Here is a 14,605-nt window from a genome sequence, read left to right as displayed (position 1 = left end):
TTTGAGAGGCTCTGAACTTGTTTCTTGTTAAATTGCCCAACTACATTTTATTTTCTGGAAGATTTTACGTTGTTCACAAATTCTTGGGTTCCGTGGCAGAGGAGTCCCATAAAGCAGCAGCACAAAGAGGTGCCCCCCGCACCCAAGAAAGCGGGAGACCTCGCGGCCGTGCGGACAGACCCAGGCAGGGCTGGGGACGCGCCAGGGCAGGTGCTGAGCCGAGACCTGGGTACCTCGCTGCCCTGCAGGGGTGAGCTCAAGCATCACTGGAATGAGGAAAACTCTGAGCGAAAACCAAGGGGCTGAACATTGGGAAATTCAGACGAGGAAACCTGGACGCTTACAACAGATCCAGATCAGAGATCTGTCTTGGACGTTTTGGGGCTTTATGCCTCCAAATGGTTGCTCAGGTTTGTTGCTGAGTGAGCCTGAAAGGTACTGTGTATCAGCAGACTGGAGCCCCGAGCTCTGCCACTTAGCTGTGTGACATTGGGCGAGTTACTTAACTCCTCTCTACTGTATTTTGGTGCAGCACATGAGTGTTTGGGTGCAAGGTATTTCACACCCTTACATACAGTACTAGGAAAAGCAGCAAATGAGATGACTACAGCTTGCCATCAGGGTCACCACTGTGCCCGTTTAAATAGCTTTTCCTACTCTGTTGCTTACAGATAATTGGGTTATATGCTTCACTTGATCTTACACAGGTTTCTATGATTTCCTATAGACACATCTGAGTTAAAGCAGTTTCCAGTTTAAATTCATCTATATTTATTAAGTTTGATAGTATTAAGAATTTTCAATATATACAGATGAGTTATGAATTAAACAGTACTATAACCAAATTGGGTTTTGCTGAGGAATGTGTGGAGAAAGGCCCATTTCTGAGCTTCTGGGGAGGTTGTCCCTCTGAGTCTTTTCCTGTCGCCACTGTGACAACTTACCATAGACTGAGCGTCTTAGAACAACACCTGTATTCTCTTACAGTTCTGGGAGTCAGAAGCTGAAATCAGTTTCACTGGGCTCCAGGGTCAGCAGGGCAGTTTCCTTCTGGATGCTCTAAGAGTCCGTTCCTTGCCTTTTTTCAGCTCTTAGAGGTGGTGGCTCCTCCCTCCCTCCATCTACCTTTGAAGCCCATTACTCCTGTCTCTGCTTCTGTCATCACATGACTGTCCTGTAGTCAGACTTCCCTCTTCCAAGGACACGTGTGATTACGTTTAGGGCGCACCTGGATAATCCAGGGTCCTCTCCCCTTCTCAGGATCCTGAACTTAATCACATCTGCAGAGTCCCTTTGCGTATAATGTGACATATTCACGGTGTGGACATCTTTGGGGCTGTTACTCAGCCAACCACACCCTCCTTTATTCAGAGCCAGTCTTTTCATCTCCATCTTCCTCCTGACCTCCTCCTTTAATCCCTTAAAACTTCCCTCCCACCAGTAACCGTCCTCATTTTCTCCATCTTCACCCTCTGCCTCCCTTTTTTGTTCCTTCCTCATATAAACTTAAGTTCTCCCAAGTTAAAAAAGTCACTCTCTCGGCTTTGTCCTGCTGTAGCTTTTTCTGCCGTGTCTCTCCTCTTTATATCCAAGTATTTTCTTGAACTAATTTCAAGTTTTATTTTTTAGCAGTATAGACAATAAAATATTCTTTTAAGAAATCTTTAAAAATTAATAAGGAAAAGACAACAACTCAGTAGAAAAAATGGGCAGAAGACATGAAAAGGCATTCCCTAAAGAAGAAAGCTGTACAGTGAATAAATCTTTGAGGAGAGTATAAACTGGCACAGTCACTTGGGAAGTCAGTTTGGCAACATCTAATGAAATTGAAAATGAGCTTATACCCCTGACTTTGTGGAGAGCGTCAGCCCTGCCCTCCTGGTGTGTCCACTGAAGACACTTTTGTCCATGTGTGTCTCAAGACTTATGCAAGACTGTTCTCATCAATATTGTTTGTTACGGGGGGAGAGGAAACAGCCCAGTGTTTGTCAACAGGAGGGCAGTTAAATTCTGCTGTAGTTCACACTGTACAGCAGTGAGCACAGTGGATGAATCTCAACAGTTATAAATTGAGGGTGAAAAAAGTAACAGAAAAATACACACCATACCTTTCCATTTATATGCAGTTTAAAAGCATGCAGACCTATAGAATACATTGTTTAATGACGCGTCTGTATTGGTAAATCCATAGATAAACGAAGAGAAAGAAAAGCACAAAACTCAGGGTAGTGGTTGCCTCCACAAAGGTGGGTGGGGGCGGGGGAGGGGCCGTTGAGCATCGCTGGCTTCTGAGAAGTTTGTCTGGAGTCACTGGACTGCCAGCCCACCAATTGACACTTCTACAAGAGGGATATTTTTGCATGGTCAGAGTACTTCTGGGGTGGGGCAGTGCAGAAGATGAGAAAACCATCTGGGGAGCTTTTCCCCTGCTAAAAGTGTGACTACTTTTAACCGGAGGAGTGTTATGATTGGTGGGACATCACTATCCCTGTGTCTGGTTCAATGCAGTATCCATACCATTGGATTCAGGTCAGAAATGTTTACTACAGTCCAGCCGTGTGGTGGACACTGTGTTAGGTACCTGGAATTCAGAGATAAATAAAAGATGCAAAGGTAAGTAGTGAGAGGGACTGGAACAAGGCAGTTGCTTATTATAGGTAATTTATAGGTGGATTCCAAAGGAATTGTCCTGGGTGAATTTCTGACAAGGACCTTTTGGTCCAGTCGGGGCAAGTGGCGGGGAGTTCAGGGGAGGTTTTGGGGAGGAAATTGTTCCTCTGGAAGCCAGGTCTTGAAGGCAGAGTTGGAGTGAGTCAGAGACAGAACGGTGGCCAGACTCATTCCAAGCAGAGGGGGCTCCATTAGTAAAGATGCACAGGGGAGTTATGTGCTATGCTGGAGCCCACACCTTGCGTGGGGGCCAAGACAGAGAGGAGGCTGAGGATAGAGCTGGGTTCCACGCCCTGCAGACATGAGAGCCCTCTACATGCAGTTAGGGGAAGTGGGAGGACCAGTGCCTCTGGAGACCCCGTCCGAGACAAGATGAGCAAGTGGCTGATGAGGAGGCTATGGCAGTGGTCCCAGTAAAGCTGAGAAGGTGGTGGAGGGGGTTGATAGAGATGAAGAGGAGGAGGTGGGTCAAGGGATACTTAGGAGGCAAAATTGGCAGGACATGGTGGTTGGTTAGCTGCGGTGATTGAAGAAGGGGAGAATGTGGGATGACAGAGCAGAGACAAGTGACATAGTGGATTCTGTACGACATGAAACAGTATCCTCCATCCACTCCTGGGATTGGCCCGTGGGGAGTGGGTCCAAGTGCGATGTCCTCTTGCCTTTCTAGGGATTTGTAACATTAATTTGCAGATGCAACACTTGGCCTGCGGGACATTTATGACACTGCAATTCTGTCACATTCATAAGAAGGCTCAGTAGCAGCATAACAAAAATGTATCTTTGTTACTAAAATGATCTTCCTTGAGAAAATTCAGCTCCCAATGTAGTGCTTCCAAGATTAGTTCATAGAAGAGGCAGTGAATGGTCACTATAATTAGAACATCGTGCCTAGAATGCTGACCTGGTGGGATCTTAAGGTTTTCTTTGCTGTTTGTATAATAAGTGCTTTTTGTAATTTTATCATCTAAACAGGATTAACGTATCTTGTTTGTAATTGTAGCTGAGAACTGTGTTTCATGTACACTGTATGTTTTTAATGGAATGTGTTTTCCAAAGCAAGATAAAAAAATTTCTGCTAAAGGCTTGATTCTCAAGAGCATTATTTAAATGATCTTGGTCACTTTTGTGACTGGAACTCTAAAGGCAGGTGGCAAAACTTGCCCTTGGGTTTGTCTCATCCCTTGGCTTGGAAGGCAGTAACCTCCAGGACAGAAAAGATCCTGCAGTTTTTCTAACTGGTTGGGTCAAGTCCAGCTCTCCCTTCCTCCCCACCTGCCCCACTCACGGTAGCTGATAGGTGGGGGGAAACAGAGGCGCCTCATTATTTCATGTCCATGATGGCTAAGAAGTGGTTCGGCTGAGAAGATGCCTGAGAGAAGGAGTTTAATCAAACCACCAATTAACTCAATTAAATAACTTTAATTTTTTTCCACAGCTGAATTAAATAGAATCAGCCAAACGGCATTTTAAACCATTGTTTAAATAATAATAGCAAAAGATAAAGTGAAGCCACTGTCTTGTATAACACAGTAATCCCCGAAGATTTAAAGAGCTTCGGAGCCTCGGTGATTATCACCACTAAGTCTTTAGTACCTACTAACCAGCACTCTCCTAAAATGGCTTTAAAATTAGAATCCTTAATGATGTTGTTCACAACCACAGCATTTTGCTACCCAGATTATAAACAGAAATGTTTCCATTTCAGGCACGCAGAAGAACTCTCATTAAAATGAAATGAAAGTCCCATTAAACCGTGCCTGGCTTTCTCCTCCCCAGGTGACCAGCCCACTGAGATGATCCCTTTGTGGGGGAATTTGTTCATCAGATTTCTCCACCTGACTCTCCATTGGCCTCTCCATGGCCAATGACCTTAGCTCCCAGCCAGCTTGAACTCGGTTAACTTAGTTCAAAGAAGCTGTGTGGCTCCTGAGTCAGGCCAGACCCTGTGGTGCTTGTGCCGGCCCAGCCGCAGCTTCAGTGTTTACAGTGGTCCCAATGTCTCCCAGTCTCTAGAGTCACCTGGTCCTGGGTTCGAATCCTGACTCCCCCACATACTAGTGGAGGACCTTGGGCAAATCACTTGAGCTCACCCATCTTTATTGCCTGTTTCATAAAGGGGATAGCAGCAGGACTGTTGTGAAGACAGAATTCAGGTCTGCATAAAGGATAGTGCCTGACTGAGCAAACATTCAGTAAATGTCAGCTATTAGCATTAATATTCAGCGCATCAAGGCTGTCACCTTTTTAAGTATTTTAGCTTTTAAGTTTAAACAAAGAATAATCTACTGTCAGAAACTGATGGAAAGTTAGGAAACATTTCAAGAGAGATGCCATTTAACATTGAAATATATATACGTATATATTTTAACTTTTTTTTTCCTTTTAGGCCAATTGTATCTGAGAGAAATGAACTTCTCATTCAGTTTTTATCAGACTTAAGTTTAACTGCAGATGGATTCATCGGTCACTACAAATTCAGGCCAAAAAAACTGCCGACAACTACCATACCCCCTGTTACCACCACCTTCCCTGCAACTACAAGTAAGTTTTCTGTTTTGAAGTTTGTACACAATCTTGAGGAGTATAAGAAAAATTTTTCTGAAGTAGAAAAAAAATTAAATAAGAGGAAAATACTTGAAACTAAGTTAAATAAGATGAAAACTTATATAAGAGAATAATATGGTTCCATTAATGAAAGACAAGTATAAGGTGTAGGAATGCTTATAAGCTAAAAATTTTTAAATGTTATCTAAGAAAATTAAGGTCATGTAAAAATTCTAGGAACCTTGTTGTAGGCACAGATCATTATAAGCCTAATTTTTCTTTTCTGGCACTTATAAAATTATGTTTTTCTTTTTATTACATAGGATTGTAGTATTTTAGGTTCAAGTTTTAGGGCCTTGATACCTCCCTGTTTTCACATCTGTATTTGGACTTTATTTTATTTTTTGGTGTGCTCCAAAATGTGTGCATACAAAATATATTATCTTTTCCAATTAGAGTAAATTAAACAAAAATATTTGACATGTTATAGAAGCCAGTTGGGACACTGGTCTGGGCCTGATCTAAGAAACGGAGGGACAGGAGTTGGGTCCCTGTGTCTTGTCTCTAACACCCTGTCAGTTCCACCCACCAGGATTTCAGGCTTTAGATCTCAAACTCTAAATCCAAGGAGGAGGGAAAAAGTAGGAAGGAAGGATCTCTGGTTAAGCTATGAAGTAAGCTAAAATAAGCCCAGCTTTATTGCCCATGATTTTCTGCGAGTACCCAGGGTAGGGCTGTCCTGATACAGGCACTTCTGGAAGGGCTGATTTTTCTGGGCACTCCACAAATGTGCCACCTTGTGGCCTGAATGTGTACTGCCTCATGTTACAGCAGTATTTCTGCCCTTCATCTCAGTGGTCCCTGGTGTCCTTATTCCCTCCGGTGAATTGTCTGTCTGCACTTATGTGGTTCCCCAGCTTTTGTTCTCCAGCTTTTATCTAGTGGTTCCCCAGCTTTTATCTTGAACCCTAAACTTTCTCTGAAATTGCAAACATGAGTTTGCAATGATCTCCTAGAGTTTGGCAACTGCTAGACATTTAAATGAAAACATATTAAACTCAACTTGTTTTTATCACACTATTTTCTGCCTCACATCTGCTTCTTCACCTGTTTTCCCCAGCACGGCCCACAGCATCCGTAGTCACGCTCTTAGGATCCCGTTTGACTGACTTTGTCTTAACTTCCCACAGCATCCCCCCCACCACACACACACACAGAGCAGACCGTGTCCTTCTCCCACTTAAATTCCTTGTCTCCACCTGTGCCATCCAATATGGTGGCCACTTGAAACACTTGAAATGTGACTGGGGATACTAAGGATCTGAATTCTTAATTAAATTTAAAAAGCCTTATGTGGCCAGTGGCTACCATATTAGACAGTACAGGAGTCAAGTCCTTCACACTTTGTCCCTAGCCTCTCTTTCTAACGTCATCTTTAAGTCCTACCACCTCACTCTTTATGTGCTAAGTATTTGGGATTTTATCCTAAGTGTGGGGGAAGCTGTTGATGGATTTAAGCAGAGTTCAGGATTAGATTCACATTTTATGGGGGCCGGTGTATAGCTCAGTGGTAGAGTGCATGCTTAGCACGCACTAGGTCCTGGATTCAATCTCCAGTACCTCCTCTAAATAAATAAATGAATGAATGAATAAACCTAATTACCTCCCCCTTCAAAAAAGAAAAGACTAGATTCACATTTTGTGAAGATCACTCTGGCCACCGTGAGGTGAATGGGCTATAGGGTCAAGAGTATCAGCAGGTCCTTGTGTTTGTCCAGGGGAACTGTGCGAGACAGAAATACAGAGACGGTCAGGAGATGTTGACTTGTGCAAACCAGAGACCTTGGGAGATACTGACAGGGTTTGGCGGTTAACCAGACTAAAGGGGTCAGGGAGAATGCCTCCCGGGCCCCTGGCTTATACAACTCTAGGGATGATGATACCATTCATAGAAGCAGAGAACTAGGTTTTGGGGTAGATTCATAGGTTTAGGGGTAGATTCATAAGTTAAGCTGGTGACCTTGTTGGGTTTAAGGTGTCTGTGAGACCGTTAAATGGAGCTGTTTTGTAGACAGATCTGTGGGTCTCCAGACCAGAAGAGAGATTTAAGCAAGAGACTTAAATTTGAGAGTCATAACATATACATGGTTAATACCATGATCCAGAATGAGACAGCCTAGGGAGAGGTTACCGTGAAAGAAGGGCTGGAATTAAGTCTCTAGAAACTCCCAACTTTTTGAAGAGGAGAATCTGCTGGCAAAGGAGACTGGAAGGGAGCCGCTACGGAGGAAGGGGGAGACCAGGAGCATGTGTCATGGGGCCGAGGAAGAGAATGTTTTCAGAAGGGAGTGGTCAGGAGAGCCAGGTGTTGATGAGACTTCAAACAAGGGCAGGATCAGAATGTCTCCATCTGATTTCATGACGTGGAGGTGACTGGAGACCCTAGCCAGGGTGGTGAGTGGAGTCGTGCAGGCAGAAGCCAGGCAGGGGCGAGGGGCGTGTGGAGCAAGAAGAAACCGAGACAGTGGGTCCAATAACTCAGTCCACTAGTTCGGTCCTGACAGGGGGAGAGAGGCCGCGTGTTTGAATGTGATAAAACAGATGGGAAGCAGCCGGCAGAGAAGGAGAACAGAATGGCAGAGCGAAGGAATAACCTGAGGAGGAAATTTTCACCACGGTGGAGGGGGCGGGGGGGTCTGGCTCCAGAGGACTCGCAGAAGGATAGACTTGAGCCCGGAAGTGGGCAGGCTCCTCTCTCCGGGGAGGAAAGGAGCTGAGGGTGCAGATAAGACACCTCGGAGGTCTTGGGGGAGCTTTGAGGACATCCTCTTCTGTGATCTCTGGTCTCTCTAGAAAATAGGCAAGTTCACCTGCTGAGAATGAGAAGGGAGGTGGGAGCCCTGGGGGGTCAGAGGAATCCGAAAAACAGCTGTGGAAATTGAAGACAGCTTGTCACATGGAGGAGGGTCCATTTGTATACTCAGCTGTCTGAGTGCAGACACAGAAAAAAAAACCCAGAGGCTCCCAACAGGATTCATCCACGGTTGAAGGACAGAGGCGAAAGGGAGTTGAAGGTATTGTCAAGAAATTGACTGAAATAACGGACTGTGGCAACTATGTGGAATAGCTGAGGAAGCAAAGACAGGACAGGACTGATGGAGTTGGAAAAATGAGAAGGGTCATTTGCTGAACCTCTAAAGAAAGAAAAAAGTAGTCATGAGAGTCTGAGACTGGTAAATAAAAAAGCTTGAAGGAGCAGAGGCTCTACTGGATAGCAGGATGCTTACAATTGGGAGACTGGTGATGAGACTTTAGCAGGAGGATGTGTGAGGCTTGGACTGAGGGACTGGATGGAGCAGAGGGAAAGTCCCTGGGAAGGATGAGGCCACGGACGGAGAGGGATCATCACAAGGAGGGTGGACCCACCGAGACGGTCCAGGAACCCCTGGAGAGGAAGGCTGAGGACCAGTACCACGCCGGGAGCACAGGGCAGTCGAGAGAGGACAGTAAGATGGGGAGGCTTGGGGAGGTATAGCTGATGGCTTGAAGGCAAGAATGCAGGATTGTACCACAGGGAGAGAAGAAGCTTGTGGGACACCCTCCCAACCTCCAGACTAACGTGCTGAGGCTGAGAAGGAGCTGGTTTCCAGTGGTCCATGTAAAGAGATGCTCTTTCATCGGACAGGAGAACCACTAATGCCACTACTTTGTGACTCAGTGAATTAGAGAAAATTAGGTCCCCAACTCCTGGAACAATATTCCCTCTAGTTGCTCTCTGAGCTTTTTCTCTTAAAAATATATATATATGCTGTTACATGTATTTTAACATTAATAATTGTATATATTTTAATATTATCATCCACTTCAGATCCCCCTTGTAATTAAGTATCCCTGCAAATTAAGAGTTAGCAGAACATATTAGAAGGGCAGTATTACACTTGCAAATGCTTACCAATGAGTACGATTCTGTAACAGTTGTTTTGTTTAGTTCTTCCGAGCATATTGCCACATATAAGTGAATCATTGGCACATATTTTGGAAACACTTTTAATGATGATAATGAGGGTTAACTATTTTCATTTATTAACCCACATTCTGTCAGGTAATTAACTCTGTGCTGTTGGAGGCCGCTGTGCTCACTGTGTTTAGCAGTACCCGGGTACCTACCCGCTGGATGCCAGCAGCATACCCCCAGGTGTGATAACCACAAATATTCCCAGACATTGCCAAATGTCACACAGTGGGCAAAATCACCCCTGGTCAGAACCACTGTGTTTGTCTGTTTCGTTGTACTGTTGACATTTGTTTCCTTCTCCATTCTTAAGATCATTACTGGTAATGACAAGCTCAAAGTAAATATTGAGTGATGGTTGCATCTAATGACAGCTATAACCCACTTCCTAAAAACCCGGACTACTCACATTTGAGCAATTGCATATTTCAAATGCACCAAGAAAGCTCCTTATACCCTTAGGGGGACACCATAGGATTCCTTTTGTAAAATGAAGAATTAACCTATATTTCCTGTGTTCATATTTGTTTGTTGTTCTGGGTTTTTCTAAGCAGATCATATGAGACTGTATCTATTTTTGGTTATGCTATTAGTTACATATAAAGAAAGAAAAGAATAGGGCTAAATTTGGGTTATCTTTGATCTCAGGTTTAAAATTCAGCAGAAGGTATTGAGTTAGCCTAAAGAAATTAGAGCAGGAGTTGGTAGCATGAAGAATTTCTTTTGCATCCTTTTTAATTATTTCACTGCAATGACAGATTGGTGGCTCAGGGAAATACAGAGAAATTTTAAATTGATAGATTCAGCTCTGAACACCGATTATAATTGAATTCACTTTCCTGAATCTTATGTCTTTCTTCTTTGAATTAAGGTTTAAAACCCACCGTGGCCCTGTGTCAACAAAAGTGTAGACGGTCGGGGACTCTGGAGAGCAATTACTGTTCAAGTAACTTTGGTAAGAAATAAAACCCAGGCTTTTCTCTTTCATCAGAAACCTGAAACCGCATGCTTAATCTCAAAGGAATGGCCACGAATGTGATGGTAAAGGGTCAGTTACACTCTTCATTTGCCCAAGAAAATATTTTCCTACACACTGAGGTATGTTGACTTGTGCCCTTCAAAGTGTTAGATTTCACAACTGAGAAAAAGACGAATACAGAAAATACACGTTTTTCACATAAACTTCATCATTTGACTCCTGGTACGTGATACTGCCGCTCTGTGTATTCTGGCTGGCTCAGTACTCCTGGAGGGAGCAGGGGGGTGTGTATTTTTTTTTTCTTACACGGCTTTCATAAACCTGTATTTTTTTTTCTCACACAGTTTTCATGTACTGAGTATTTTTTCACACATCTGTAATTCAGCTTAAGTAAATTAGAAACATATCTGGGCTGGCCTCTCTCAGTAGAAATTCAAGTATTTCCTCTGTAGTGTCCTTCCAAAGTACTAAATTAAAACTTGGAAATCTGAAGTCCATTTGGAACCTCTTATAAATTGGAACCTGAGGAGATGTTACCTAATGACTTCGAATCTCTAGGCGCTTTTTCCAATTTGAAGAAAAAAAAAAGCCACACTTGCTGTGAAAATCACTTAAGAGGAAAAGATCCCAAGTTTAATTATGTTGGTTGTGTTTAAAAGGAACATTTAAGAAAAGTCTCACCAGGAACAGAAGGTTGCTGCAGCCTAAGTAGGTCACCCAAAACAAAGAGCTTCCCAGAAGAGGCTTCGCTTGCTCTTTCTATGCCTTCAGGTGGGAACTGTCTGCAGCCCAGGTGGACTACGTTGTAGCGAAGGTGTGATGGCACTAGAGGATCTAGGGCCTAAATCTGACGGGAGTTTGCATGCCGAAATTCAAATAACTGGCGTAGACATGAAAACCGGCAGCTCCAGCTGCCATTGCTCCCACGTCCAGGGTAGTCTCCTGTAGGAGGTGCTGAAATCCAGAACTCCCCTCCCTGTCCTTCACTTGGGTATGGACTGACGTTTTGCCGCGAACACTCATCACTGGGAAGCAAAGCAAAGCATGATGAGAATCGTGATGTTATGAGCTTTGCACACTACGGAAGCAGTGAGTTCTCACTTTATCCTGAAAGGGTCGTATCAGCCAAGTGCAAAACTTGGTCTATTCCACTGTGACTCCCATACATGGCAAAATGACCTAATACCATCACCAGTGGCCCACTGGCTCTCACCAGCATTGGTAACACGCCTTTCAGGGCAGGTTTTGGTTATTTTGAGGTGCCACTGGTTTTTCTGGATAGGGACAGGGTTCTTAAAAAAGTCAGTCCATGCAAGTCCTGCATCCCATGGAATGTCCCCTCCCCCTCCCCCACAAAAGGCCAAAAGCACATCTTTGAGAAACACAGCATCTGTCTTTCTGTAGCTGAGTAGTGAGACTCTTACCTCTGTCACATGGCAAAAAGAGAGAGTTACATAATGAAAAGCAACAGAATTTTGCCTGAGCTTTTTTTTAAAGCAAGAAAATGTTTTCAGTTATACCTCCATGCCATACTCTGACTTGTTAAAGGAGATAAACAGGATGGATAACAAAGACAATAAGAAAGACCCAGAAAAAGACAGGTATTTACTGATAATTAGAGACAGGGACGCCATAGACGAACCATAGCTGAAGGAGAGGGGAACAGGGCGAGTCACAGAACGGCAGGCGTTCACCTACACAGAGACACAGGGACTCAGGTCTTCATGGCTCAGTCCGCCATTGTGCACCTGTTAGTACTGAATTGCCTCCAGAGATTCACGGTCTTGTGGAGTAGTCCCAGGCAGAGTCTCATTAGCCCAGTTATTTGGTGACTGATCCACATGTTGGGTGAAATATTGGGACAAGTCCCCATCTCAGCAATGGATTGCAATATGGCAGGCATTTTGGTTTCTCTCCTCGGTATCAATGCCTAACAAATGGGTGCCTTCCAGCTCCATGGCCCCTATTTTCAACCTGCATTTTGGAGACAAATGTACAGAATCAAATTCGACAGCTCTCTTGGGGCGCTCTCGCTAACATTAAACTCTCCTGTCTGAAACTTAGAGGAGTGTACAGTTGTTTTCAGTTCTGCTTATATTTGTCTTCACGGAGACATTATTTCAAAAACATTTTCCTCTGCAGTCCTGGCCGGCACTGTTATCACAACCATCCCTCGAGGTGGGAGTCTGCACACCACGGTCTCCATCATCAACATCTATAAAGAGGGGAACCTGGCGATTCAGCAGGCTGGCAAGAACATGAGTGCCAAGGTCGTCGTGGTCTGCAAGCAGTGCCCTCTCCTCAGAAGAGGTGAGTGGGAGGAAGACTTCAGTCCTTCTTCTAGGGGAGCTTAGCGACAGAGAAGGGGACAAGAGAGCCTTGCTGAACAAGTCATGGGTCTTTCCGTGCTGTGTCTAGTCTAGGCAAGTAAAGTCAGGGCTAATATACTGCCCACTTCTGGTTTCGAAGGAGGGCCTTTGGAGTCAGAGAGAATTGGGCTCCAATCCCAGTTCCTGTCACTTGTGGAAGAAGACAAGGTAGTGGAAAGGATGAATGAGTCCAAGAAGCATTTGAAGTCAGATCACTAGGGAACAGACACAAAAAGAGCAGCTCAGCAGAAAGAAGTTTTCAATTATTGCACTTAAGGTGCTGATACTAAGTTTAGAGGAAACTATCCATCAAAGAACAGGAAGTTCAGAGCTGGAGTTCAGAAGACAGAGGTATGTATATATGGGCTAGAATGAAAGATTCAGGGCTCATTTGTAGATATAGGATTATTAAATCCAGCAATGAGAATGAGTTTATTATGAAGAGAAATTTTGAAAAAAGGAAAGTTACTCCAGAGACAGAGGCACATGATTTTTTTAAAAACAGGTTCTTTAACTTATAAAAGTAATGTTAAAAAGTTCAGCAGCAACATGGATGGACCTGGAGAATGTCATTCTAAATGAAGTAAGCCAGAAAGAGAAAGAAAAATACCATATGATATCACTCATATGTGGAATCTAAAAAAAAAAAAAAATGACGAACTTATTTACAGAACAGAAACGACTCAAAGACATAGAAAGCAAACTTGTGGTTACCAGCCGGGGAAGCGGGTGGAAAGGGATAAACTGGGAGTTCGAGATTTGCAGGTACTAACTACTATATATAAAGTAGATAAACAACAAGTTTATACTGAATAGCACATGGAACTATATCCAATAGCTTATAGGAACTTATGGTGAAAAAGAATGTGAAAACGAATGTATGTATGTTCCTATATGACTGAAGTATTGTGCTGTACACCAGAAATTGACACAACATTGTAAACTGACTATACTTCAATAAAAAATATATTAAAAATAAAATTAAATTAAAAGTTTAAAGAAGTAGAGAAGGCTATAAAAGCCCTTTCCCTTTCTCCAGAGGCACAATGAAAAGTTCCTTTGAGAAAGTTCTCTCCATAGAAAGCATGCACCTACACACATAGACGGGATCATGCTACACATAGCCTACTGCAACTTTTCCCCCACATGATGTGTGTGCAGACGTCTTTCTGTCAACAGCACATAAGGGTCTCTTTCTTTCTTTGGAGTGATAATAATGCCTGGTATTCTACTGTGTGATAGACTGTGATTTTCTCTATCCAATATCAGCTCATTCCTTTCCTCCGTCTTGTTACAAACCTCTCTCACAACCAAAACAAACCAAACCCCCACCACACACACATACACAGAAATACGAAATACCCACTTCAAGAAAGCTTCACAATGACTTAAGATTGTTCAGAAAAATCAGGAGGCCAGCAGCCTCACGCTGACTCTTTAGAGGGAACAGCAAAGTAAAAGGTGACACTTCTTCCCCAGAACTGTCAGGAGCAGCAGATAATGCACGTCTCGATACTTACTGGAAGGTCTCAGAGTGGTGCCAGCAGCCCGGCCCTGCGGTGGCATCGACCTGCCCAGCCTACCAAGCTTTCTGAGGCTCAAGACCACTATGATGACAACGGTGGCCCACAGAGGAAGGCTTATGCAAGAGAGAAAGGAAACATGTATTTTCTCTATGACATACAGGGTGAGAGAGGGAAAATAAGGGAGGTGATAACATACTTCCTTTACATTTTTCTGAGGGAACATAAATCTGCAGGCTTGAACCCAACATAGTTCAGCTTTGGGCCCAATCTAGTCCTGATCTAGACAGACAGACACACTAATATATTTTTAAAAAAATAGTATAACAGATACAAGTACTTTTTAGTACCTATCTTTTTGCAAGGGACTATAAGAAGGTAAAGTGTATGATACAACCATACCTTCAAAAAACTTACATAGTATAAATGTTCGCAATGTTAAAAAAAAAATAAAGTTCAAGACAACAGCAACAGAAGACAATGGATCGTCAGTTGCCAAATGCCT

The 14,605-nt window shown here is 43.5% G+C and overlaps 1 protein-coding gene across 1 annotated transcript in view; it reads left to right on the top strand.

Annotated features, from left to right (window-relative positions):
- PCOLCE2 (procollagen C-endopeptidase enhancer 2) overlaps positions 1-14,605 on the top strand; it is a 65,074-nt gene that overhangs the window by 49,489 nt on the left and 980 nt on the right. Inside the window, exons 6-8 of the mRNA XM_031678647.2 lie at positions 5,060-5,214; positions 10,101-10,184; positions 12,351-12,518. Coding sequence (XP_031534507.1) covers positions 5,060-5,214; positions 10,101-10,184; positions 12,351-12,518 — 407 coding nt within the window. The remainder of the gene's footprint in view (positions 1-5,059; positions 5,215-10,100; positions 10,185-12,350; positions 12,519-14,605) is intronic.

Source organism: Vicugna pacos, chromosome 1 (assembly GCF_048564905.1).
Source record: "Vicugna pacos chromosome 1, VicPac4, whole genome shotgun sequence".
NCBI classification, from domain to species: Eukaryota; Metazoa; Chordata; class Mammalia; order Artiodactyla; family Camelidae; genus Vicugna; species Vicugna pacos.
The sequence above is the reverse complement of the archived record's forward strand: the minus strand, read 5'-3'. Positions and strand labels throughout refer to the sequence as shown.